Raw genomic sequence first — 26,374 nt, 5'->3', positions numbered from 1 at the left:
GTAGAAAGGGCTGTCACCAAGCTTAGGGAGCCTATAGCAAGGAAGATAAGTGACCCTGCAGAAGTATTAGAAATATTTAGGAAATTTTATGAAAGTTTGTATAAAGCACAGAAATATGGAAATCAAGAAAAGGTACAAATGGAAATGTTTATGGAAGAATTAAATATGCCCAGGTTAGAGGTAGATGAGGCTCAATTACTAACAAGATAGGAAGGGATGAGATAAAAATGGCTATGTATAATGAATCTACAGGAAAGTCCCCAGGAATAGATGGTATCCCTGTGGAAGTTTGTAAGTTAGGAGGGAAAAAACTGATAAAGATCTGGAAGGCTTTGTTTAACCATATTTTAAGAGGAAGAGAAGTATCAGCATCCTGGAAGAAGGCGGTGGGAACGGTAATACCTAAAGAGGGTAAAGATCCATCGGATCCAGCTTCATACAGGCCCATTTCAATACTAAACCATGATTATAAAAAGTGTTTGTGTCTACAATGGCTAAAAGAATGGCAAAAGTGATACCAAAATTGATAGATATGCATCAGTGTGGTTTTGTGGAGGGGAGGCAAACATTTGACAATATTAACAGAACATTGATGATCCAGAGGGAAACAGAATGTAAGAAAATACTCCTTTTATTGGTGGATCTTGATGCAGAGAAAGTATTTGACAGAGTAGACTGGGACTTCATGAGCAGGGCAATGGAATCATTTGCTTTCCCTGATACAATTATAAGGTTGATTAGAAGAATATATGAGGGATCCGAGGTGAAAATGAAGGTGGGTGGGGTCCTCTCCTACAATTTCTGCTTGAGTAGAGGAACCAGACAGGGTTGTCTGCTTTCCCCTTTGTTGTTTGCATTATATTTAGAACCACTGGCAAAGAAAATAAGGGATTCAGAAATTCAAGGATATAATTGGTATGGTGGTCAGGAAAAGCTGGCTCTATTTGTAAATTATATTATTTTATACAGGACAAAACCAGAAAGGGACATTACAGTGTTGTGGAACATTTTAAGACAGTTTAAAATCTTCTCAGGATACAAAATTAATGAAGCTAAAACAAAGGCAATAGTGGTAATTTATGTACCCACACACGAATTAGTCTAACAATATCCATATTTATTGGGACATGATAAAATGAAGTATTTAGGAGTATGGATTAGAAATTACTCTGTTCTGGCAGCTAAGGATATGTGAGAAGAGACTAAACAGAAGATAATACAAAAATTGTGAACTGGAAGCTTTGTTATACGGACAGGGATACTAAGATACAAGACATTAAAATGTTTTTAGTCCCTTTAGTCTTATACACAGGTCAGGCATATTTTTTACCAACCCGAGGAGAAGCTGTGGATAGTAATTAAAAACTGAGTTGAAGGATTTTACCTGGGAAGGGAAGACAGCAAGGGTCAAGTGGGATTAGATGATTCTTCCAATAGGACAAAGGCAGACTAGGATTACCCAATTTGAGGGTGTATTTTAGAATTTTAGAGCAACACAGTTAAGGCTCTTGTACATAGCACAAGCTGAAAACTATAATTCAAAGTGGAAGGGAATGATGATGATACAGGGAGGAAGCTCAAGAAATAAGGAGATTGGGATTTTGGATGCAGCCTCTTAAGGAGAACAACAAAAACCATAGAGTATTATATTCATAAAATAGCAAGGAGTATTCTAAGAACCACACCAGCACGGGAATGGAGAAAAGAGATTTTGCCGATAGGGATGACTGTACCCAGGGATACAGATAATAGGCAAGAGGGGGCTGGAATTTATTGGAGAAAACTGGCAAAGGAACCAAGGTATTGGGAGCAAATAACTAGAAAGGTAAAGCTAATAGAATAGAAAGAGGCCAAGAATTTATTTGGACTGCAGGTTAGAGATTGTCTTCCCTATCAAGGTTTGATATCAGAGTACAGGCAAATAGATAGAAATAGGGGGGTCCTGAATTAAAGACCAGCACTGGCAGAGTTTTTAACAAAATCTAAACCATAAGCTGCTGTTAAAAAAAGCAATAATTAGTAAAACATATAAAATACTGCATAAGTATAAGAATCAATCAGAAGAGCTTAGAAAGGATTGGGAAGACAGATTGGATAAGCAACTCACAAAGATACAATGGGAGGATATATGTACATTTCTCAAATATGCAAAGTCTAGAAGATTTAGGATCATTGTCTGGAAAGTGTTTACATAGGTATTTTTAGACCCCAAGTACACTCCAAAGAATTTTCCTCAGGTGGATAGCAAGTGTTGGAGGTGTGACTGGCAAGAAAAAGGGGGCTGGGAACATATTTTTGGGAGTGTAATGAGCTGGCAGACTTTAGGGATTCCCTGTAGACTACTTTGTCAGAGATGCTGGATGAGCAGACTGGATTGACTTGGGAGATGATTTTTTGAGTTATGATACAGAATCGGAATTGCCTAGACATACTAAAGCCTTGCTGAGTCTAATTATGGTGGCTGCCAAAAAAGCAATTACTAGAAAATGGACATCTAAGTCTATACAAACTTTACTAGAAGTAGTGAATATAGTAACAGAGATAAAACAACTGGAATTGCGATCTTTAGAAAAGGGAGGGAGCAAACTACATAGAAAAAATAGGAATTGTGGGAACAACATATGTAGAGCAGGAATGAAGTTTAAGAGGCAGGATTTGAATAAGCCATATAATGCTTAATTGACAAAGACTGGATAGATTAGAAGTGATGTATAATGTTTGCAACTACAGTTGTTTCAATGGAGTCTGTGATGTATACTATTTGCAATTAATGTAGCATCATATTGTTTTTCAGTTCTATAAATGTAAGACTGCCTATGTCATGTGTGAAAATTTAATAAAGATGTTTGTTGGGAAAAAAAAGAAAGAAAATGATTTTTTTCCTTTCAAAGAAGAAACAGGTTATGTCCAAGGCTTAATGTCAGAGGTTCATGACACAGTAGTTTCCACAAAACTGAGAAGTAGGTATCCATAAAGTTGAGAATAAAATTATTTTAAGAACAGGTAAATCATATCTAGACTGTTTGCGCCCCCCCCAATAGTGATTTTCACTCTACCTGTATTGTATTAAATTGGGGTGATAGTGAAAACACAAATGAACAGTCATATATTTCAAATTGCTGCTGTCATAAATCTCTACACAGCATGCCTCACCAGCCCTAACATCTTACCCAGACTACCACTTAATTGTGTGCAATGCTGATGTTTGACAGTAACGCAAAATGGAAGAAATTATGGCTACCTTCTGTGTACCTCTCTGAAATTACACTGGGATGAAAGTGAAAGAACAAACAGAGCACTGCAACACACGTTAACCTACTGCTGTCAGCTGTACATATGCAAAATGTCTTATTTCCCCTATACGTATTTGATAACCAACTGTATACACATCTGACTTCAATTAGGAAGAAAGAGAAACAAATAACAGTCATGCATTCCAACTTGTTGTTCCCTACACATTACACTTGCTCTAAACAAGTTATATAAGCCTTGTGTGCACTTCTTAAGTTTGTGAGGAAAATTAAAGAACTAATGACAGCAGTATCTCCAGACTCCATAGCACAATGCCCATCTCTGAGCGAATTCAGTTTTAGAATAGTCAGTGATAGCGAGCCTGTTCTTAACCTCTTACAGTTGATAAGCAAACAAGTTTCACTTTTAAAAAATACTCGTTGGTAGTTTTTTTTCCCCACCAAACCACCACTAGATCTTTCAAAAATAAGACAAAACACAGTTTTACGCCCCTCCTTTTATTAGGTCAGATAACACGACCCCACGTTTTTGGCAGCTGGATAACGAGGCCACTCTAGTGCTGTTAGAACGTATTGCCAGAGCGACAAGTATGTTGCATCGTCATCTTGAGAGGCCCGTTTGAATGAAGGAAGCCTAAGAGTTTGGACACGGTAGATAGTGAAGAGCTAAACTTGACTTGTTTCATCAGTGAGGTTTAAAGTTAAGTCTTAAGTTGTCTGTACCAGACTGGGGTTGCCAAGCAAGGACTATGCCAGTTTTTCTAGGTAAGTGCTTACTGTTTCTACTTGGGAAGTAGCCCTTGGTGTTTTGGTCCTCACATATACACCTGATTATTTAATTCTGATGTATCTTGTAGAGAGATAAGGCCTCCAAGTTGATGTAGCCTCCGTCGGCGAACATTGACAGCACCTGTGGTATACACGGCAGACAACCTACAGCAGATGGGAGGTGCCCCCAAGGCATGGTATTGGCAGCTGTCATTGCAGTGGTCGGACTCATTTTCCTGATTATAACATATTTTCAAATGTGCTGCCTTGACTTGCTCTGGTATTTTCCTCATGACCCTACAAAAATGCTCTTTTTTTCAGGAGTAGAGATTTGGCAAATGATCTCAATGTAGCTTGTATTTTCATAGTTGTTTTACTAGCTCGTTCTTTTGCTTGAATAGGTCCAAAATTGTTTAACCCCCCCCCCCCCCCCCCCCCCCCCACTCTGGTCCTTGTTTGTTAAACTTGAGGTAAAAGGTGAGGGCTTTGAGTGCAGTGATTGTGTTGCCCGTCTCAGTTCTAACACTTTTTATGATTGACCCTTATGGTGGTGAAGTTTCGTATGGTGAAATGAATACAGCAGTGTCATTCCGCTGGTGTCGTGTGTGTGCCGCATGTAATGTTTTCTGAAGGCCTGAATAGATTGCAGGCATTGTTCGTGTGTTTATTTTTCATAAGCGATTCTGGGGAACTGAATATTCTCTGTCATAATGTCTGGAATACAGCCTAGATGAATTCCCTAACAACCTTTCTTTCTTACATGGTGCTTTGCATGTTGGTTGCTAATTGTTGCATTGATATTATTAAGTTGCTACATTTTCTGACGAAGTACATATGTATAGGCGCAGGTTTTATGCATACCCTTTTGATTTATTACAAAAACGAGTCGGCTCTGCCTTTCAGTAATCGGTTATTTTTTTGAGAGTGCACAGAGTATTTGGGGAGTAGTTTAATTTCTGTTGCTGATGTTACTCATGTAGTAGGCTTAAATAACGTGTTAATGTTAAAAAGGGGGGATTTATGTAATTTTTCATTTATGGATACATGATTAGTGTTTTGGAGTTATGGCATTTAAACGGCATGACTTGAAAATTGTGTTGTCTGAAAGTAAGCGCTGGTATGATGACAGCACTGTCTAGTGCTGTCAGACATACGTGGGTTTTGCAACTGAAATACTTGTATGTCCGTGTGCGTTTTTCTGAATTTTCTCATTTCTTTGTGTTTAAGTATGAATTTAAGTAGTACATCCCTCCAGGACCAGCAATTGCAAGTCCGTGGATAAAATGTTCTTGGGGAGTGCATAGGTGCAGATTCGTTACAGGCTCATAAGTGAGTAATTAATAATCGCCCTTGATGGGACATTTAAACTTAATCATGCTTCTTAGTTGTCACCCAGCTGTGTTATCCTATAGCTGTTTAACTCTCCTTGCTATAGCTACATTCAATTTTTTTTGTGGATTATTTTATTTGGGTCTCTCTTTCATTCATTGTGTTAAGGGTTCCTACTATAAGGTATGTCACACCTTTAGCAGCCTAAACACATGCTGGATTCTAGAGCATTTTATGAGAAATAAGCTAAAAAAGGATGAGTAACAGTAGTAAATATTTTCTGAATAAAAAACTATTAAAACTACAAATGTAAGTTTATTAGTAAGAAGTATTCTTTGCAGTGATAATAGTCAGCACATTCATAGTTTTTCCATAAATACTATCATGTAATGCACACAAATCCAAAAATATAGTTTTTGTTAAACTTTCACAAACAATTTATCATATCTTGGAAACTGTATAACCTAGACATGTATTGTTAACATGTTTTTGTTAACCAGAAATAAGCTTGCACACAAGAAATTTCTTTATGAATGCATGTTCGTGGAGATATTTACAGAAACCTGGAAGAGTATGCTTAATTGTATGATTAGCTGAATAAATAACACTGAATATTTCTTAATATGTGCAACTTGCAGTGTACATTTGAAAGACCATTTTCATCGACATCTAAGGTTTAATCTGATGTCAGTCAGTAGTTTGTAAGTCATTTATTTAAGTATTAAGACACATGGGAATATTATTTATTTTCATAATTACTAAAAAATAAGTAATGTATAAGGTGTAGTGTGATATTAAAGTATGTTGACAATGGATTTTTCTGCCTCTCACCATGGCATATCGCACCAAGTCTGTACCCCTTAGTAGGGTTCTCTAATGAAAATATGAACGTGTATGAAAATGTGAATGTTAGGAACAGTGATTCATTTCTCTACTGCAGTATGTTGTAGATTAACAGTCTTAATGTCATTTTGTCAATAAATCCTTGCACTTTCTAATTTGTTTCTTTCGGCTTTTCCCGGTTAGGGGTCGCCACACCGGAACTCCGGTCCGCTAATGATTGGTAGTTGATTTTTTACGTGCCGAGTTACCAGCCCTGACGCACAACCTTCAGCGAGGGTACGCCCATTCACGCATGTCTCCAGCAGAAGATGCTGTAGCTGAGAATCGAACCGGACAGCGTCTTATTGTGAGGCGACAGCGCTACCGCAGCACCACCACCGCGGGTTTTGCCTGTTATTAGCTGCTAAGTCACCTAGTAAATGAAGCCAGACCCAAAAAAGTTGTGGACATCATAAGGAACTATGGGTATGTAATAGGATACAGTAAGATGCTTAATAAGCTTAAATGAGTTGAGCACTGCCTTTGTCCATTAAGATTGGTGTCAGTCTTAGGGGTACATTTCCTACTTCCCTTCCACTGGTCCAAATTACTGTCCTATAGTAGTGGTATCCTCTGGGATATATACCTGTCCCTCCAGACTCTTCTGCTTATGTTGCTTACCTGGTGCAGATACCTCAACCTCTTATTTCTAATACCATATGATGTAGCTATGCAGTAGGTCTGTTAATGCTGGATCTGTGGATGTCTTATAAGCCAGATATAGGTCACCCTTTAGTCTGTGTGAGACTGAGACAGTGCAGCAACAGGTCTTTGAGGTGGTCTGTGTATGTTGTGTGCCTTAGGTCCATTATTCTTTTTGTAAGGAGCCTCTGTGCCTTGACAGGTGCACACCAAATGGGGCATTATCTATGATGACCTAATAAGAGCAGACTTCCTCACAGCAGTGGACAAGTGTTGGTTAAAAGGTAGGTTACTTTCAATGTTTGTGCCAAAATCCTTGATTACTGCATCTACTCTTAGGGATGTATAACCAGTGTGATAATTTAAAGGGGCAGTCAAATTTTTAAAGGATACAGTAATGCACTTTATTGCATTTAGTTTTAGTTCATGACTCCAAACAGTTACTTGTTTGGGACAAGCCCTTCTGTAGGATAGCCGAACCCTTTGGGGATTCAGTGACTACTCAACTTGCAGCAGTCCATGTATTTAGTCAGCCTTAGGCCTTTGTATTTGCTTTGATTTCTGAGAAGTAGATGTCAAATAGGAGTGACCCCAGGACAGAGCCCTATGGGACCACACTTGTGAAAGACCTTTTTGCTGAGGTGGCAAGCCCTGTCCTGTCTCTGATCCAGTTTCGCGTGATGTAGTGGTTTATTCCTAGTTTGTTAAACATATCCACAATGCTCAAGTGAGGTATGGTATCAAAGGCCTTGGCCAGGTCAAGGTAGACGGTGTATCCTGTTTTCACATCTTGTCATTTTGGTGACACTTTTTTGAAAAGATCCACTAGGCTGAGAAGACATAACCTATCCTTGATAATACCTAACTGTGATGGGTCTGGTGTTTGGAGATTTCCAATGTCCTTGTTAATTAGCTCCATAAAAAGTATTTTCCAGAACTTGCATATGAGGCTGATCAGACGTGGTATGGTAATTGTCCAAGTCAGTGGATGGCCTTCTCTTGGGTAGGGACATGACTGTTGCTATCCTCCATTCATTTGGTACGAAAACAGGTTAGACAGTGACTTTGAAAAGTGGTGTTGGGGGGACATTTAAATATATTGTTTCATGCATTTTGGCTGCATAAAATACTTTTATTGAATTTTCACTTGTGACTTAGGCAGACTTGCAATTATATTAAATTAATCAAACCATATTAACAAACGCACATTACAGACATTGTAGGATATATAACTATATGTTGTGTACAATCTAAGCAACATTACATAAATTATTCACTTCCTGCCTTCTCTTAAACCTCATTCCTTGCCCAAAACATTTTTCTGCATTAATAGTTCCCCACAATTTCCATTTCTCTATGTAATTTACACCTTCTTTTTGTAAAGATCCCACTTCCTGTTCTTTGTTTACAGTATTCACTATTTCACTTGTAGTTGGTTTAGATTTTGATTTCTATTTTCTAGTAATTACTTTTTTTGGTAGCAGCCAGAATTAAACTTAACAAGGCCTTACTGTGTCCAAGTAGTTCAGATAGAGTTGCCACCTTTCGCTGCTGCTAAAACTGGACCAAGGACGTACCCCTTACATCTCCCATAACCCTGCCTACTTTCCACTCATTTTTGTTCAGTGAAGGAGGAATGTCTCCTTTTTGTGTTCCTGATGTCTTCATTGTAAATATGCCGAGAAACTTTCTTTTTTGAAACAGAATAGCAGAATTTGCACTGTTTTCTGGACTACAGGACAATCTGTTTTATTTCTGGATAGACTGGAAAAAAATGGATAGGTGTCAACGCTAAGTTCAGATCTTGTATCCCAGCTAAAAAAAAAAAAAAAAAAAAAAAATTCCTTAGTTATGCTCCTTTTCTCACCCGGTATTCCTGATAGACTACAATGTAGGTAATTTTTTAAGTTTGTCAACTCCTCACACTCCCAAAACATGTTCCCATTTACCTCTTTCTTCTCCGTCACACCTCTAACCTTTGCAATCTACCTGAGGGAAGATTGTCTGGAGTTTGCTTGGGCTGTAAATGAATCTATGCAAATACTTCTGGGAAAAAATTCTATATCTTCTAGACTTTGTTGCATATGTGGGAGCCATACATATGTCCTTCCATTGTTTCTTTGTGTATTGCATATCTAATCTCTCTTCCCAATCTTTATTGACCTCTACTGATTGATTTCTGTAGGTGTTGTGCAAAATTTTGTATGCTTTACTAATTATCCCCTCTTTAACAGCAGCTTCTGTTCTGGATTCAGTTTAAAACTCAAACAGTACAGGTCTTTAATTTAGGATTTCTGTATCTTTCTCTTTGTCTGTACTCTGTCAATCCCTGATAGGGAAGGTAATACCTAGCCTGCAGTACAGATATCTTCTTGACCTCTTCCCATTCTGTTACCCTTCCTTCTCTAATTATTTGTTTCCAGTACCTTGGTTCCTTTGCCAGCTTCCTCCCAACAAATTCCAGCCCACTCTTGTTTTTTCTAGTACCCATAGTTGCAGTCATTCCTATCAGCAGAATCTCCTTTATCCGTTCCTGCGTTGGCTTAGTTTTTAGTATACTTTCTGATACTTTATGAATGTAGTTTGTATGATGATTGTTATTCTCCTTAAGGCTCTGTGTCCAAAATCACATTATTTCCTTACTTTGAATTAGCCCCCTGCTTCATAATCATTATCATCATCCCTTTCCACTTTAAATTGTGGCTTTCTGTTTTGTGTAATGTATAAGAGCCTTAACTGAGTAGCTCTAAAATATCCCTTCAAGTCAGGTAATACTAAGCTTCCTTGTTCTGTTGGGAGGTTCAGCTTATCCCACTTGTGTCTTGCTCTCTTCCCTCCCAAATAAAATCCTTCAACTCTTAATTGCTGTCTGCAATTTCTCTTCTGTTTGATAAAAAAATATGGCTGACCTGTGTATAAATCTAAAGAGACTAAAAACATTTTTACTGCTTTATATCGTGTTATCCACTTCCATAGGTAAGAGCTGTCAGTTTCTCAGTTTTTGTATTGTCTTTTTGTTTAATCTTTTCCCATGCTTCCTAACTAAATCCTTTTACATCTATACTCCTAAATACTCAATTTTATCATGTCCCTATAAATATGGGTATTGCTGGACCAATTCATGTCTGGGTGCATAGTTTATAAACTATAACCTTTGTTTTATTTTTGTTCTGTTTTTTTTTTTTTTTTCGGGATATAAAATTAAATTTTCTCAGAATATTCCACAACATTGAGATGCCCTTTTCTGGTTCTATCACGTACTAAATGACAGTATTCAGTGACATGCAGTTTCAGAAATGATCATTTGACATGCACTTATACAGAACTAGCCTTGTCGGCTAGGCTTACGCAGGCCCTCTGGCTGATGGCTATCAGTTAGACAGTAATATCTGCAATTAAAACTAACTTTAATTGAACACCAAACCAACCGTATCCTTGAATTTCTGAGTCAAGTTATTTTCTTTGTCAGTGGTTCTAAATATAACACAAATAAAGGGGAAAGAGGACACCCCTTTTTGGTTCCTCTGCTCAGATATACAACTTATCAGAGAGGAGCCCTACCACTTTGATTTTTGCTTTTGGTCCTTTGTATATCCTTCTGATTGACCTAATTGCATCAGGAAATGCAGATGCTTACATTGTCCTACTCATAAAATCCCAGCTTACTCTGCCGAATGCTTTCTGTGCATCAAGACCCACTAGTAACAGCAGTATTTTCTTAATTTCTGCTTGCCTCGACATCATCTTTGTTCATTGTAATCTTGTTAAAAGTTTGCCTTCCTCCACAAAATCACATTGGTCCATATCTATCAATTTTGGCATAATTTTACTGTTCTTTTAGCCATTATGACTTTTTATAGGTGTGTACTAGGCTAATGGCCCTGGAGCCTTTATAAGCCTAGCCCAAGTGCCCTGGCATTGTGCCGCCTGTCATTGGTTCCCAGTGCCTCTATCAAGTAGAGCCACTAGAGTGATCCCCGGGGTGAACTTTGTATTTCTCATCCACGCATCAAGATTACTCTTGAAGAGGGGCCAATGAGGTGCTCTGTTTGACATGTATGGGAAGTCTGTTCCAGAGCATGGGCAGTCTCTGGGTTATGAACCTATCCCTCTAGCATGTTCTGTTGATTGTGGTAATGAGGTTGTGGTCTCTGGAGCATGTGGTGGGAGTGATTTAGAATATCTTTAGATGTAGCATTTCTAACAGAGATGGGTCAGACATGGCTTTGTAAGTCAAGCGCCTTTTAGTAGATGATATGAGACTGAGAATAGCTGGAGTTTTTTTTTAATCTGTCTGTGTAGGACTTGTGTTGAAGGCCTAGGCTTCTCTTCATGAGGTACCTTTGTGGCCTTTCAAGCTGTTGAATGTGTCTAGTGAGATGCATGCCAAATGGGGCATTATACTCTATGATTGGCCTAATGAGGGAAGAGTATAGAGAGATGATGACCTCTTTCTTTCTGGATGCAAAACCCTTGGTAATAAGATGTGCTACATAGAAGGACTTTCTGACCACAGTGGCAATGTGGTGGTTGAAGGAGAGGTTGCTCTCGACCTGTGTCCCCAGATCTCTTATAATGCCTTCAGTGTTCAGTGGGCTCCCATCAATGTGGTAATTAGTGGGAACTGAGTTTTTCCCAAAGGGGATGATGACACATTTTTTGGCATTAAGGCCCTGGTTTCGACACCAGTCATTGGTCTCAGTGAGGCCTTTCTGTAGGATGTCTACATCACTTGGGGAGTTAATAATGGCTCCCAGCTTGCAGTTATCTGCAAACTTGGTCAGCCAGAGTCCCTCCATGTTGGCCTGGACTTCTGAGAAGTAGATACCAAACAGATGAGGACTCAGGACTGATCCCTGTGGGACTCCACTTGTGACTGGTCTGCACTTTGACTTGGAGTCTGCTACTTTCACACTGTGGGTTCTATCTGTGAGCCAGTTTGGAACCCACCTAGTGATATAGGGGTCGATGTCTAGTTTGGTGAGTTTATCATGGTTCTCATAATCATGGTTTAGAATTGAAATGGGCCTAAATGAAGCAATAGTTGTATCAGATGGTGCCTCCCCTCCTTTTAAAATGCTGTTACTCGAAACCTTCTAGATCTTTATCACTTTCTTTCCTCCTAACTTACAGACTTCCACTGGAATACCATCTATTCTTGGAGACTACATTGAGATTGGTTATACATCGCAATTTTTATTTAATCTCCTCCTGTCTTTACTGTTGAGCCTTATCTGTCTCTAATCTTGGCATATTTAAATCTTCCCATAAATATTTCCATTTGTGCTTTCTTTACTTCCCCACTTCTCTACTTTTATACAGATTTTCATAACATTAATGATGTATCTAATACCTCTACAGGAAATCTGGTTATTTTTCTTGTTATAAGTTCTCTAAGTTTGTAAACCCCTTTCTACTTTCAGTTGCTTAAGACGTTGTTCCAAACGTTTTTGTGCTCTGGAGTCATCAAAAAGCAGTTACTTAACAGCAGTCTTTCTAAACTCGTGTATATTAGCCAGGTACTCCCTTATTTATTTCTGTAGCACTCTGGAATTGTTCCTGTTTTTTTTCTATGAGATTTCCCTTATTTGTAATACTTTAACCTTTGTCAGCTGCCTCTCCTCAGGTCAGGATAGAACAGAGGAACAGTTGTGGGTTTGGTTCAAGAACTTTATTACACACAAACACATTAGGATTGAGGCTTAGTAACTTAAACGTAAATAAACTGACTACTATACTCCTACATGTTGATACTCTGGCTGTTCTCTCAAAATGGCACTGCTGCTTGCACATGCTCATTATTTATATGCACGTGCCTACACTTAGAAATGCATCTTAAAGTTGCAACACACGCTCTGTTCTACATCCTCCCTCTTTGAATAATAGATCATACACTAAATGCCAGTATTCAATGCCATGCAGTTACACAGACATGATCCTTTGACTTGCTACAGAACTAATTCTTTGACATGCAGTCATATAAAATTAAACACAAAACGATCGTGTCCAGTTTGCTGTGTATTTTACACTAGGTGTAGACTTACGACCTGATTGTGTAACAACATAAAAATCAGAATTGGATCTAGCAGCGGGAACTGTCTACAAGGAGTGTTCAACTTTGGGGATATCAGGGACATCATCAGGAATGGGTGCTGACACATGTTTTTCAGTATGAACATTGTCTGGGTTGCTCTGAGATCTAGAGCCTGCATCACTGGTACGATGCTGCGATTTCCATTCAGACACTAGAAGAAAGATGCCTGCGGTTTCTCCTGTATTCTGTACCCTCAGATTCCACTAAGTAGGATCTTGCACATATACCTCTCATTTGACCAACACGATCAAAGCCTTTTGCCGTTTGCTTCCTCACCGTTTCTCCTTTCACCAGACGAAGAAATCTGCTCATTTTTATCATAGCTGGACTTCTGAAAGGAATGCTTCTTAAAAAGAGTCTGGGTTTGATTGCTGTGGCGTTTTTAGCATTGGGCACCAGCAAACTAGAACTGACAGGTAAGATTGCTCTGGTTTGTCTAAATGGAAGTCTCTGAGGCATGCGAGCCAAGTAGGTTGTCATGGGGTATATTTCTGAGAGTAATTAAATTCAAGAAGATATCGGTGTTGTCACTCTCTGACCTCTGTAGTAATTGCTTTGCACTCTGTACTGCACGTTCAGCCAGGCCATTTGACTGAGTATTCCAGACTACTAGTAATATGGATAAAGTCCTTTTTTTGCAAATTTCTGAAATAGATTGGTAAACTGGGTACTGTTGTCAGAAATATCTTTGTGTGGACTACTATGGACTGAGAAATGACATTTCAACTTAGTAATAGCACTGGACATTAGGTTAGGTAGCAAATTGATCTCAAACCAGTTCAAATAAGAGTCTACCAACACTAAGTAATGCTGATTGTTCTACTCAAATATGTCCGTGACTACTGTTGACAAAGGTAGTTCAGGAATCTGGCTTAGCTGAAGTGGTTCTTTTTGCAAATTTGGTTTAGTACTGTTACATATTGAACAAGATGAAAGCACCTAAAGCCAAAATACTCGTCCTCTTGCCGGTCTTTTGGTAGCTTCGGAAGCTGGGTGGACAAGATGCAAAATCTGAGTGTATTCATGTCATAAGGATATAGGAAGAATAACTCTAGGACCTTTTGAAAATTATACTATCTTCCGTCAGCATCCCATTTCTGTATGGAGAATAAGATTGTACTTCTGGCGGTACACAAGATTGCTTTGATGGCCATCCAATTTTGCAGAAGTTCAACTACTTCATCAGTCTTTGTATGATCTCTCAGCTCATCAAGTCTCATGGTAGAAAAATTACACACTTCCATGACATCAAAATCAAATTTCTCTGCATCGAACTGTTCTGTGGTTCTGGCCAATCTGTATAAGGTATCAGCCACATAAAGAAGTTTGCCTTTTGTAGTGACCATTTTGAAGTTGTATTTTTGTAATCTGAGCATCATTCTTTGTAGTCTTGCTGGAGCTGTATGCATAGGCTTCTTTAAAATAGTGACTAGAGGTTGTTGATCAGTTTCAATTTGAATAGCTCTGCCATAAATATAATCCTGGAACTTCAAACATGCGAACATAATTGCTAAAAGTTCCTTCTCAATTTGAGCATACGGCATTTCAGTTTGGGTAAGAGTTCTAGACACACATGCCACTGGTCTGCCCTCTTGAAGAATAACTGGACCAAGACTGTACTTTGAAACATCACAACAAAGCATTACTGGTTTGTAGACATCATAGTATCTCAGTGTAGGCAGGTTGACAATTTGCTGTTTGAGGTTATCAAATGCTCTCTGGTGATGTTCCAACCATGACCAGGCATGCTCTCTGGTGATGTTCCAACCATGACCAGGCAACAGTTTTGCATGTCGGCTCTCTCAAAGGTGCTGATAACTTGCTAACGTCAGGGATAAATTTGCCCAAATAATTAACCATACCAAGGAAACATTGTAAGGCTTGGATATTGTCTGGAGCTAGCATCTCAAGAATGGCTGCTTGTTTGGAAGGGTCTGGTCTTAAGCCTGTGCTGGTAAATTAATGACATACATAAACAACTTCTGGTAGCCTGAATTTACATTTCAGAGGATGGAGCTTCAAGTTCACTTTATGCGCTCTGTTCAGAACTTCCTTGAGGTTTCTGTCATGCTCTTCTTCTCTGATGCCTCCAAGCAGTAAATCATCCACTATTATAGCACATGGATAACCCGAAAAAATTTGCTCCATTGTGTGCTGAAAGACTTCACTGGCAGAATTTAGAAATCTGTATCTACCAAATAGAGTGCTGAATGTAGTCGGTAAGAAAGATTTGCGATCAAGCATTACTTGCCAGAGTGAACTCTTTGCATCCAAGACAGAAAAAACAGTGGCATTTGGCATGAGGGCAGCAACCTCCTCGATTGTACGTATAGGATGATGAGGTCTCTTTAATGCCTTGTTCAAGTCTGTTGGGTCGGGTCAATGCATATCCTGATTTCATCCAAGCTTTCCTGATGAGCAACTACCATGTGTTAAAGTGCAGTTTAAAATATACATAAATAACATTACTTTTCTTCTTGATTCAAGAGTAACTCTTCAGGATGTGCAAAACATTTTCTCTTTATTTAAATCCACATACGTCAGTCTTTATTTAAATCCACATACGTCAGTGCTGGGAGACTATCTACACAATTTAAAATTAGTCTCACCAAGCAGCAAAAATCCACACACACTATTTAATTTCTTATTGGTAACATGCATGCAGAATACTGACATGGTCAAATAGGATTTTTGCAGACCCCCATGCTTCTTGCTTAATGCTGCACATGAACAATCATGTTTTTTTAGTACCAATAATGTTTTAGAAAAGTACAGGCCACCGGCTTGTTAAGCAGTTTTGTTTCCTGACCTTGTACATTTTAGTACCAGTACATTCTAACTCCCCAACATTCCTTGTAACTATCCAGCCCAGCCTGGGAAGGTCAGAGCTTACATACAGTGTGTTGCTTTCAGAAACCAGTCTTTATAACATTCTTAACCCCTTCAGCACTACTTTCTTTTTACATTCAGTCATCTGTTAATACACTTGCAGCTTGATATTAGAATGCAGTTGTGAAACACTCAGAACTACAATAAGTATTTGTGGTTTGCATAACTATGCATCTGTACTACATATCATTTTTAACGTGAACAAATATTAAATAGTTCATCAAACATGTTTGTGAAGAAATTGTAAGTTAATATGCATTTTGTGAAGAATAATCATGAGAGATGCATTTTATTTTTAACACATGGAAGGCACCCACTCAGTCGGTTCTGTGTCTGGACAAATTGCACCTTGCTGCACCATCTTATCTAACTGGACCTTGACTTTGTCCAGCATAGCTATTGGAACTCTCCTCACTGGTCTTGACCACTGGACTGACCTCTGGGTGTACTTTCATGGAGTACACAACTGGAAGTTTACCTAGCTTGTCATTGAAAACATCAGCATACTCTGAGAAAATAGCATCAGTGAAGCTGGAACTAGGATATCTGCTTACATAATGGACTTCTTTGGTGAAAGAAAGCAATTTCATTCTTAAACTGTCTCTGAGACCTAATAATGACTGCATAGGTCTTCTGAGTACATAGAATTGAAAGCTGTAACTGTTCCCAGCTGAACAGCATGAACGCACTGCCGAGCCTTCAGTTTGAATCTCTTCACCTCCATAAGCAACAAGCTTTGCACAATTGTTCACAAACTCTTACTCTAGCAAATGTTTCTGCTGGCATAACATTATACTTTGAACCAGTGTCTTACTTTGAGCTCCGTGTGTTTACCATTGATCAGGACTGTACAAAACATTTCGTTCTTTGCCAACAAATCTACTGCATTAACCTTTTGACCTACCACTGATGCACCATCTACATAGAAAGTAGGTTGGCAGCTTTCTACATGATCAACTTGCTTTTTTGTGACCTTTCTTAATAATTGAATGAGACTTGCTTGATTTACAAAACTCTTTGAAAGTGGTTCCATTTTTTTATACTTGTGGCATTGTTGACCAAATGTTGAGCACTTCTCTCTCTTTAGACTCATGATTGGCACCACAATTACGGCAGTTAACAATAAACTTGACTTTGGTTTTGCTGACTCACCCTTTTACTGCACTGATTGTCCGTTTTGCTGGAGTAGTCTTGGAACTTGCTGGAAAGTTACAGGTCCTCCCTGGAAAACCTGCAGCTGCCATGTGCTTAGGCCTGCTTCTGCTAGCTATGTGCTGCATGCTGTCTGTGTTTGCTCTAGAGGCTGCTGAAACCATGTGCTCATCTCTTGCAAACTTGCAAGCATACTTGTGTGCCTTTCTGTGAGCTCATGGATTTGACAAATCTCTATAGCTTTGCTCAATGTTAAATGACTGTCCTGATGCAAAATCTTTCTCACTGCAGCATCATTAAACCACACACAAGCCTATCCTTTATTAACTCATCGTTCAGATCACCAAATATGCATGTTTTAGCTTTATTTCTCAAATTAGTGATATAAGCTACAAAAGTTTCTCCTGGCTTTTGGTGTCTTGTATAAAATAGGTGACTCTCTAATGCAGCATTTGTCTGGGGGTTGCACATTTCTCTACATTTACGTTTCAAGTGCTTAGGGACTTCTGTTGATTCAGCCAGTACAGCAGTATGGCAGGTTTTTTTCCCTCTCCTGCATATACTGCTGGTGCATACACAAGTGAGCGGAGTCGGAAGCCATTGAGAGAGCGTTAAGTTAAGCAAAATATATGCCCTCGTATGTTGATCTTTAAAGCTGTTTGTATGAAAATGTATTCCTGCTCAAATACTCTCCAATTCTCTGTAATATTATCAAACACCATTGGACTGGGTATGCGAAATGCCTCTGCCATATCAGCACACAGTAGTGAAGGTGCTTGAAATTATGTATACACACACCACACACACACACACACACACACTATATATATATATATAGATATATATATATATATATACACCTATACCAGAACTTGTAATTATGCCTAATAGCACAACAGACTCTCTTAAATAACTGCACTTTGCCAAATAAGTGTCTCTAGCACAAGAACACTTTAAAATCACTGTACTTTACGAAACCACCCGTTATCATAGGTTCATAGGATGATACTAGGCTATTGGCCCAGAGGCCCTTATAAGCCTAGCCAAGAATTTCGCCCATGTTCCCTCAAAGTCAGCACCTGTTTCCCCTGTCCAGCAGGGATACAGGTGGGATCCCAGAGGTCTTATTTTCACACAGGTCACCTCTGAGCAGTCTGCACAAGACTGAGTAGAGGGACGGGGCTTTTATCCTATCTGCATAGGATAGGTGTTTGAGACCCTGGATTTTCCTGGGCAGGAACCTGTGTTGGCTCTCCAGCTGCTGCATGTGCTTGGCAAGGTACATGCTGAAGGGGGCATTGTACTCGATAATGGGTCTGATAAGAGATGAGTACAGGGATGTTATGACCAACTTGTTCATGGATGAAATACCCTTATTTATGAGGTGGGCCATGTAGAAAGCCTTCCGTACAACGGAGGCAGTGTAGTGGTCGAATGTCACGTTGCTGTCAGTCTGGGTGCCCAAGTCCCTCACGACTGATTGCGTGCTTAGTACGTTAACTGTAAGAAGTACTTCAAAATGACTGTACTTTGCGAATGAACTGTACACAGCACAAGAAGCTCCGAGTAAGAAACACTTCAAAATGAATGCACCTTGCAAATGAACTGTATACAGCACAAGAACTTTTCAAAATGGCAAAATAACTCTGTACAATAAGACCAACCAGAAAAAACAAATAAATCCAAGGAAGAACGTAGTCCAAACCAAACAATGTAATTTATTGAACACAAAAAACATGAATTTGAACACACAAACCACAAATTGACCTAGGTTTTGTCTTAACAGTAAGACTTCTTCGGAATGCTAAAATGTTTAAATGAACACACCCCCTGAAGCAATCCAATTAATCAATCATCCATTTAAAAACTTCTTAAAGCAAGACATAGACTAAAACCTACACGCATATATATATATATAGCCTAAGTATAGGCTTTATAGAACAAAAATCATTGAGACCGGGATAATTTTGTGCGTCCAGTTTAATTTGCCACCTAAGTTCACATAAATCCAAATGGACATCTAATATTTTTCCTTGTAAATAATGTTTAATTTGTTGCAACACACAAAACTTGAACTAGTGTGTGGGGTTACTAGCAATATGTCTAGCTAAGGCATTTGTAGATTTAAGGTGTTTTAATATCCAAAAGATGTTCTCTAACCCTCTTCCTAAAAAACCTACAAGTTTTCCCTATATAAAATGCCGGACATTGTTGACATTTTGCCAAATAAACCACATTCTTAGAAAAACAATCAAAATGACCTAATATATAAATATGATTGTTAATAGTAAACATGTGGCTTGTTGGCAATATAAATGGACAAATCAGGCATCTCCCACACTTAAAATTACCTCAAACCCTATTCATGGACAAAGCCTTAGAAAGAGAACACCTTTCAAAAATATCCTTAAATGCAAGGTCTTTCCTAAAAATAAAAGTGGGACTTGAACCCAACTTGGTTCTAACATTTTTGTCAAGTTGTAATATGCCCCAATTCTTCCTAATCATATATGTTAACCACTCAGAGTCTCCATTGTATGTGGAAATAAACATTAATGGAGACCCAGCCAATTGACCCTCACCATTATGTTTCCTAATATAATTGGCTGTATTGTTAGAATTAAGAATAGGTTGATAAATATCTATATCCCTTTTATGTTTAACCTCCTTAAATAATTCCATGCATACATTTTTGGAATACCCCCTATTTAAAAACAAATTGATCATTTAATTTGTCCACAAATTCTTGATTGTCACTGACCATCCTGGATGCTCTAACCATTTGGCCCTTAACTATGCCTCGTTTTTGATGGTTGGGCTGCCAGCTATTATACTGCAAATATGAATTGGAAAAAAGTAGCTTTCCTATAAATGTTAGATTTAATACACTTAGAAACCCTATCGGTAGTCAATCTGACATCCAAATAAGTTATGGTGTCAACATTATACTCGTGTAAATTTTAAGAACCCTACAGTACTGTTAATAGAATTAATAAATTCGTTCAAAACATCAATTTTACCATCCCAGACAAATATCGTCCAGGTAACGTGTATATGTCTTAATATTTTCGTAATAAACACTGGTAAACAAAAAATGTTGTTCCCAATAAGCCATGATATAATTGGCATATATGGGGGCACATGCGGCCCCCATAGCCACTCCAGTGCATTGCTTGAAATAATGTCCTTCAAAAATAAAAAATTGCTTCCATTAATCTAACAAAAACATTAATTTGATCTTGTTCATACATACCAGTTAACAATAACTGATGTTCCAACCATGTGAGACCTATTTCATGTGGAATTACCGAAAATAGTATTATTAACTTTAATAGATTTAACCTTCTCCAAAAAAATCCCATGAATCTTTGGTGATGTAAGGGAAATTTTTTAATCCTAATTTCATATGATAATCCAAAAACTGACTGAAATGTGTTTTACTCCTCTTACCATTGACAATGGGTCTAAATTTAACATTGTCCAGCCCTTTATGAATTTTTGGTATACCAAAGATACCACCGACTACTGGATATAAATTAGTCAGTCACGAATTCAAAATCTTTTTCTGTTATTTCACCTTGATAAAGCATATCCTCCAGCATGAAATCTAATTTTTTAAAAGCAACATTAATTTCATTCATACTGACTTCAGTATATGTATCATTTAACATGGACATCATAATATTCACGTAGTCATTATTATCCACTATGACCACCCTATTGCGCTCATCTGGCTTCATAATATGTATATTACCAATTCCTGATGATTCATTCATTAATTAAATTAACCTCTTCTTCAGTTAAATTAGCAGGTATAAACCTTGATGGTTGCTTAAAGTGCTCCCCAATGTCCATTTCACACATTTTGTCAAAAACGGCAACCATTGGATTCATTGGTGGATTAAATTGACTCGATTTTGATAGTACTTTGTTTGCCAATGCCACCCACATCACCAAAATATGCTTTTAAATTCATCTTGCGTACAAATAATTTTAAGTCAATTATGGTAACTACCAAATTTCCTTTTTTACAGGGGACAAAGTTAAAACCCTTGGAGAACAAGTTAACATAATCCGTATTGAATGCATAATGAGAATAGCTAAACAATTTAAAATCATGTGCCTGATTTTCCAAATTAACAGCATGGCTCAAAAGGCTAGTTTGTGAATGTTCAGATGCATTCCCTTCTAACAATAACATACCTACAGCATCAGAACCATGATCAATATCAGGAAAAACATAATCAAATGTTAGTTGGCTAGCAGACTGTGACTCATGATTAACATTTGACCCAGGACATAAAGATACCCCATGTACACTAAAATTATCAAAATCCTACATATTTGTTGAATTGTCAGTAATTGGCGTTTCCACACCATTGGCCGGCATCAAAATATGACTGTTAGTACCCTCAGCCGGGCCAATACCATAACCGTCACAACTGAAAGGTCGGACAGAAAATAAATTGACCCCGTAATCGGAAACCCCATCCACAACTGCATCCAAATTCAACATAGTGTTTGTAGTTTCACCCTGAACAGTATATACACTTAAATCCAAAAGTACGTCAGTAGGCTTCCCAACATTCTCAAAAACCTGAGAACTTAATTCATTATCCATTAAATTGTTCTTCAAAGTTTCTCTAAATGCATGATGACAAATAGAATGTCGCCTACCCTCCGTACATTCATTCAGATCATTACCATCATTTAAATAAACAAAGGTCCCGGAATCAGACAAGTCAAATAAATCAGGACTGCCATGGAAAAAACATTCAACGTTGGGCATACAATATGTGAAATTGCCCGAAACAACACCAAGAGCAATCGCCTCATCATTGCCAGTTACCTCCATTTCCATGCTGCTCTCTGGGGATTCGTTGAGGTATACCAAACCTTGGGACGCGCCCCTGTCTGACCATAATCTCTCTCCTCGTGTGGTGGCTCCCTGTTGCGAATCCTTTCCGAACGCCTTAGGCCTTCCGCTAAAGGGCTCTCCACTCTATTGGTGGAATTTTTATGATTAACTTGCTTCTCTGACATCCTGGTTTGATTGCTATCTACGACTTGATTCGCTAATTCTTCCCGGTGGCCACGCCTCCATTGATTGCCATTGGATTGGGGATAAACTATATCCAAATTGTAAGCTCTAATGTCCCAATCAATTTTCTGAAGTTTCTTAATATCACAACTTCTGTCCACTTCATTTAAGACATTAGTATAATTGATATAATATTGATCGAACAACAAGTCTTTGACAATACCATCATTGATTCGTTCAAGATCTGTATGATATGTATCAATTTTAAGCTGGTTGAATTTCACCATAATACCCATAATATCCAATCCAGCTTTGAAAAGAGCATGCAGTTCATTAATCATCTCTACATTACCATCAATTCCATTTGGATATCTCCATACTTGTAGGCCTTTTGACACCAGTCCCAACTCAATATTTCTAAGCAAATAACTGTTTTCCAATTGGGTTCTCTTTAATTTAAACAGCTTGGTCTCAAATAACCTAAGCTGTTCGGCAAGGGTCTGATTATTATGGGTTTCCAGGCTATTGTTGTTGTTATTACCAGTTTGAAAACAGAATACATTGTTCTTTCGACGTTCACTGTTAACTTCAGTGTTACCACCACCTGGAACTGGTGGAGTCTGATTTTTATCATTGTTTACAGTACTTACAGCATTGCTAACATTTAAATTGTCCATCAGACTAGTAATTGGTGTGGCTTGAGTTAACGGTAAGCCCAAACTGCCCGTACCATGAAATATCAACCCAGATTGATGTCCTTCTTTCAAAGATTTAATTTGGGCAGTGTGCTCCTTGGCAATTGTTCATTAATTTGATGCAGTAAATCCATAATTTCAGCCGAGGAACCTGCCTTCTCCATACCGTAAACTCAGACCAACCAGGAACCAGAAAAAACAAATAAATCCAAAGAAGAACGTAGTCCAAACCAAAAAATGGAATTTATTGAACACAAAAACCACGCATTTGAACACAAAAACCACAAATTGACCTAGGTTTCGTCTTAACAGTAAGACTTCTTCAGAATGCTAAAATATTAAAAAGCCGCACTTTAAATGAACACACCCCCTGAAGCAATCCAATTAATCAATCATCCATTTAAAAACTTTTTAGATTGATAATTGGATTGCTTCTTGCTTCAGGGGGTGTGTTCATTTATTTAAAGTGTGGCTTTTTAACATTTTAGCATTCTGAAGAAGTCTTACTGTTGAGACGAAACCTAGGTCAATTTGTGGTTTTTGTGTTCAAATTCATGGTTTATGTGTTCAATAAATTCCATTTTTTGGTTTGGACTACTTTCTTCTTTGGATTTATTTGTTTTTTTCTGGTTCTTGGTTGGTCTTATTGTGTTTACGGTATGGGGAACGTAGGTTCCTCGGCTGAAATTATGGATTTACTGCATCAAATTAATGAACAATTGAAGGAGCACACTGCCCAAATTAAATCTTTGACAGGACATCAATCTGGGTTGATATTTCATGGTACGGGCAGTTTGGGCTTACCGTTAACTCAAGCCACACCAATTACTGGTCTGATGGACAATTTAAATGTTAGCAATGCTGGAAGTACTGTAGACAAGGATAAAAATCAGACTCCACCAGTTCCAGGTGGTGGTAACACTGTAGTTGTTAATAGTGAACTTTGGAAGAACAATGTATTCTGTTTTCAAACTGGTAATAACAACAACAATAAACTGGAAACCCATAATAATCAGACCTTTGCCGAACAGCTTAGGTTATTTGAGACAAAGCTGTTTAAAGAGAACCCAATTGGAAAACAGTTATTTGCTTAGAAATATTGAGTTGGGACTGGTGCTGAAAGGCCTACGAGTATGGAGATATCCGAATGGAATTGATGGTAATGTAGAGATGATTAATGAACTGCATGCTCTTTTCAACAAAGCTGGATTGGATATTATGGGTATTATAGTGAAATTCAAGCAGCTTAAAATTGATACATATCTTACAGACCTTGAACTAATCAATGATGGTATTGTCAAAGACTTGTTGTTCAATCAATATTATATCAATTATACTAATATCTTAAATGAAGTGGATAGAAGTTGTGATATTTTTAATAAGAAACTTCAGAAAATTGATCGGGACATTAGAGCTTACAATTTGGATATAGTTTATCCCCAATCCAATGGCAATCAACGGAGGCGTGGTCACTGGGAAGAATTAGCGAATCAAGTCATAGCGATCAAACCAGGATGTCAGAGAAGCAAGTTAATCATAAAAATTCCACCAATAGAGCGGAGAGCCCTTTAGCGGAAGGCCTAAGGCATTCAGAAAGGATTCGCAACAGGGAGCCACCACACAAGGAAAGAGATTATGGTCGGACAGGGGCGCGTCCCAAGGTTTGGTATACCTCAACGATTCCCCAGGGAGCAGCATGGAAATTGAGGTAACTGGCAATGATGAGGCGATTGCTCTTGGTGGTGTTTCGGGCAATTTCACATATTGTACGCCCGATGTTGAATGTTTTTTCCTTGGCAGTCCTGATTTATTTGACTCGTCTTATTCCGGGACCTTTGTTTATTTAAATGATGGTATTGATCTGAATGAATGTACGGAGGGTAGGCGACATTCTATTTGTCATCATGCATTTAGAAACCTTGACTAACTGTTTAATGGATAATGAATTAAGTTCTCAGGTTTTTGAGAATGTTGGGGAGCCTACTGACTTACTTTTGGATTTAAGTGTATATACTGTTCAGGGTGAAACTACAAACACTATGTTGAATTTGGATGCAGTTGTGGATGGGGTTTCCGATAACGGGGTCAATTCATTTTCTGTCCGACCTTTCAGTTGTGACGGTTATGGTATTGGCCCGGCCGAGGGTACCAACAGTCATATTTTGATGTCTGCCAATGGTGTGGAAATGCCAATTATTGACAATTCAACAAATATGTATGATTTTGATAATTTTAGTGTACATTGGGTATCTTTATGTCCTGGGTCAAATGTTAATCATGAGTCACAGTTTGCTAGCCAAATAACATTTGATTATGTTTTTCCTGATATTGATAATTGTTCTGATGCTGTAGGTATGTTATTGTTAGAAGGGAATGCATTTAAACATTCACAAAGTGGCCTTTTGACCCATCCTGTTAATTTGGAAAATCAGGCACGTGATTTTAAAATGTTTAACTATTGTCATTGTGCATTCAATATGGATTATGTTAACTTGTTCTCTATGGGTTTTAACTTTGTCCCCTGTAAAAAAGGAAATTTGGAAGATACCATAATTGACTTAAAATTATTTGTATGTAAGATGAATTTAAAAGCCTATTTTGGTGATGTGGGTGGCATTGGCAAACAGAAAGTACTATCAAAATAGTCAATTTAATCCACCAATGAATCCAGTGGTTGCTGTTTTTGACAAAATATGCGAAATGGACATTAGGGAGCACTTTTAAGCAACCATCAAGGTTTATACCTGCTAATTTAACTGATTAAGAGGTTAATTTAATTAATGAATTATCAAGAATTGGTAATATACATATTATGAAGCCAGATAAGGGCAATGGGGTGGTCAAAGTGGATAATAATGACTATGTGAATATTATGATGTCCATGCTAAATGATACATATACTGAAGTCAGTATGAATGAAATTAATGTTGCTTTTAAAAAACAGATTTCATGCTGGAGGATATGCTTTATCAAGGTGAAATAACAGAAAAAGATTTTGAATTTATGACTAATTTATATCCAGTAGTCAGTGGTATCTTTGGTATACCAAAAATTCATAAAGGGCTGGACAATGTTAAATTTAGACCCATTTCATCAGTCAGTTTTTGGATTATCATATGAAATTAGGATTAAAAAATTTCCCTTACATCACCAAAGATTCATGGGATTTTTTGGAGAAGGTCAAATCTATTAAAGTTAATAATAATACTATTTTTTTAACTATTGATGTATGTAATCTATTTTCGGTAATTCCACATGAAATAGGTCTCACATGGTTGGAACATCAGTTATTGTTAACGGGTATGTATGAACAAGATCAAATTAATGTTTGTTAGATTAATGGAAGCAGTTTTAGTTAATGTCCTTCAAAAAATAAAAAATTATTTCAAGCAATGCACTGGAGTGGCTATGGGGGCCGCATGTGCCCCCATATATGCCAGTTATATCATGGCTTATTGGGAACAACATTTTTTGTTTACCAGTGTTTATTACGAAAATATTAAGACATATGCACGTTACCTGGACAATATTTTTATCGTCTGGGATGGTAAAATTCATGTTTTGAATGAATTTATTAATTGTATTAACAGTACTGTAGGGTTTTTAAAATTAACACATGAGTATAATGTTG

General features: G+C 37.9%; 1 protein-coding gene across 2 annotated transcripts in view; it reads left to right on the top strand.

Annotated features, from left to right (window-relative positions):
- Window positions 1-3,784: 3,784 nt before the first annotated feature.
- USP14 (ubiquitin specific peptidase 14) overlaps window positions 3,785-26,374 on the top strand; it is a 1,988,776-nt gene continuing 1,966,186 nt past the window's right edge. The window contains exon 1 of one of the 2 annotated variants that reach the window (XM_044065241.1): window positions 3,785-4,016. In XM_044065241.1, the coding sequence (XP_043921176.1) occupies window positions 4,001-4,016 (16 nt within the window). In that variant the 5' untranslated portion in view covers window positions 3,785-4,000. The remainder of the gene's footprint in view (window positions 4,017-26,374) is intronic. The other variant, XM_044065240.1, reaches the window with a different exon arrangement.

The sequence above is a fragment of the Protopterus annectens genome, chromosome 3.part0, assembly GCF_019279795.1.
Source record: "Protopterus annectens isolate FY-2018-M chromosome 3.part0, PAN1.0, whole genome shotgun sequence".
In the NCBI taxonomy this organism is placed as follows: Eukaryota; Metazoa; Chordata; order Ceratodontiformes; family Protopteridae; genus Protopterus; species Protopterus annectens.
The sequence above is the reverse complement of the archived record's forward strand: the minus strand, read 5'-3'. Positions and strand labels throughout refer to the sequence as shown.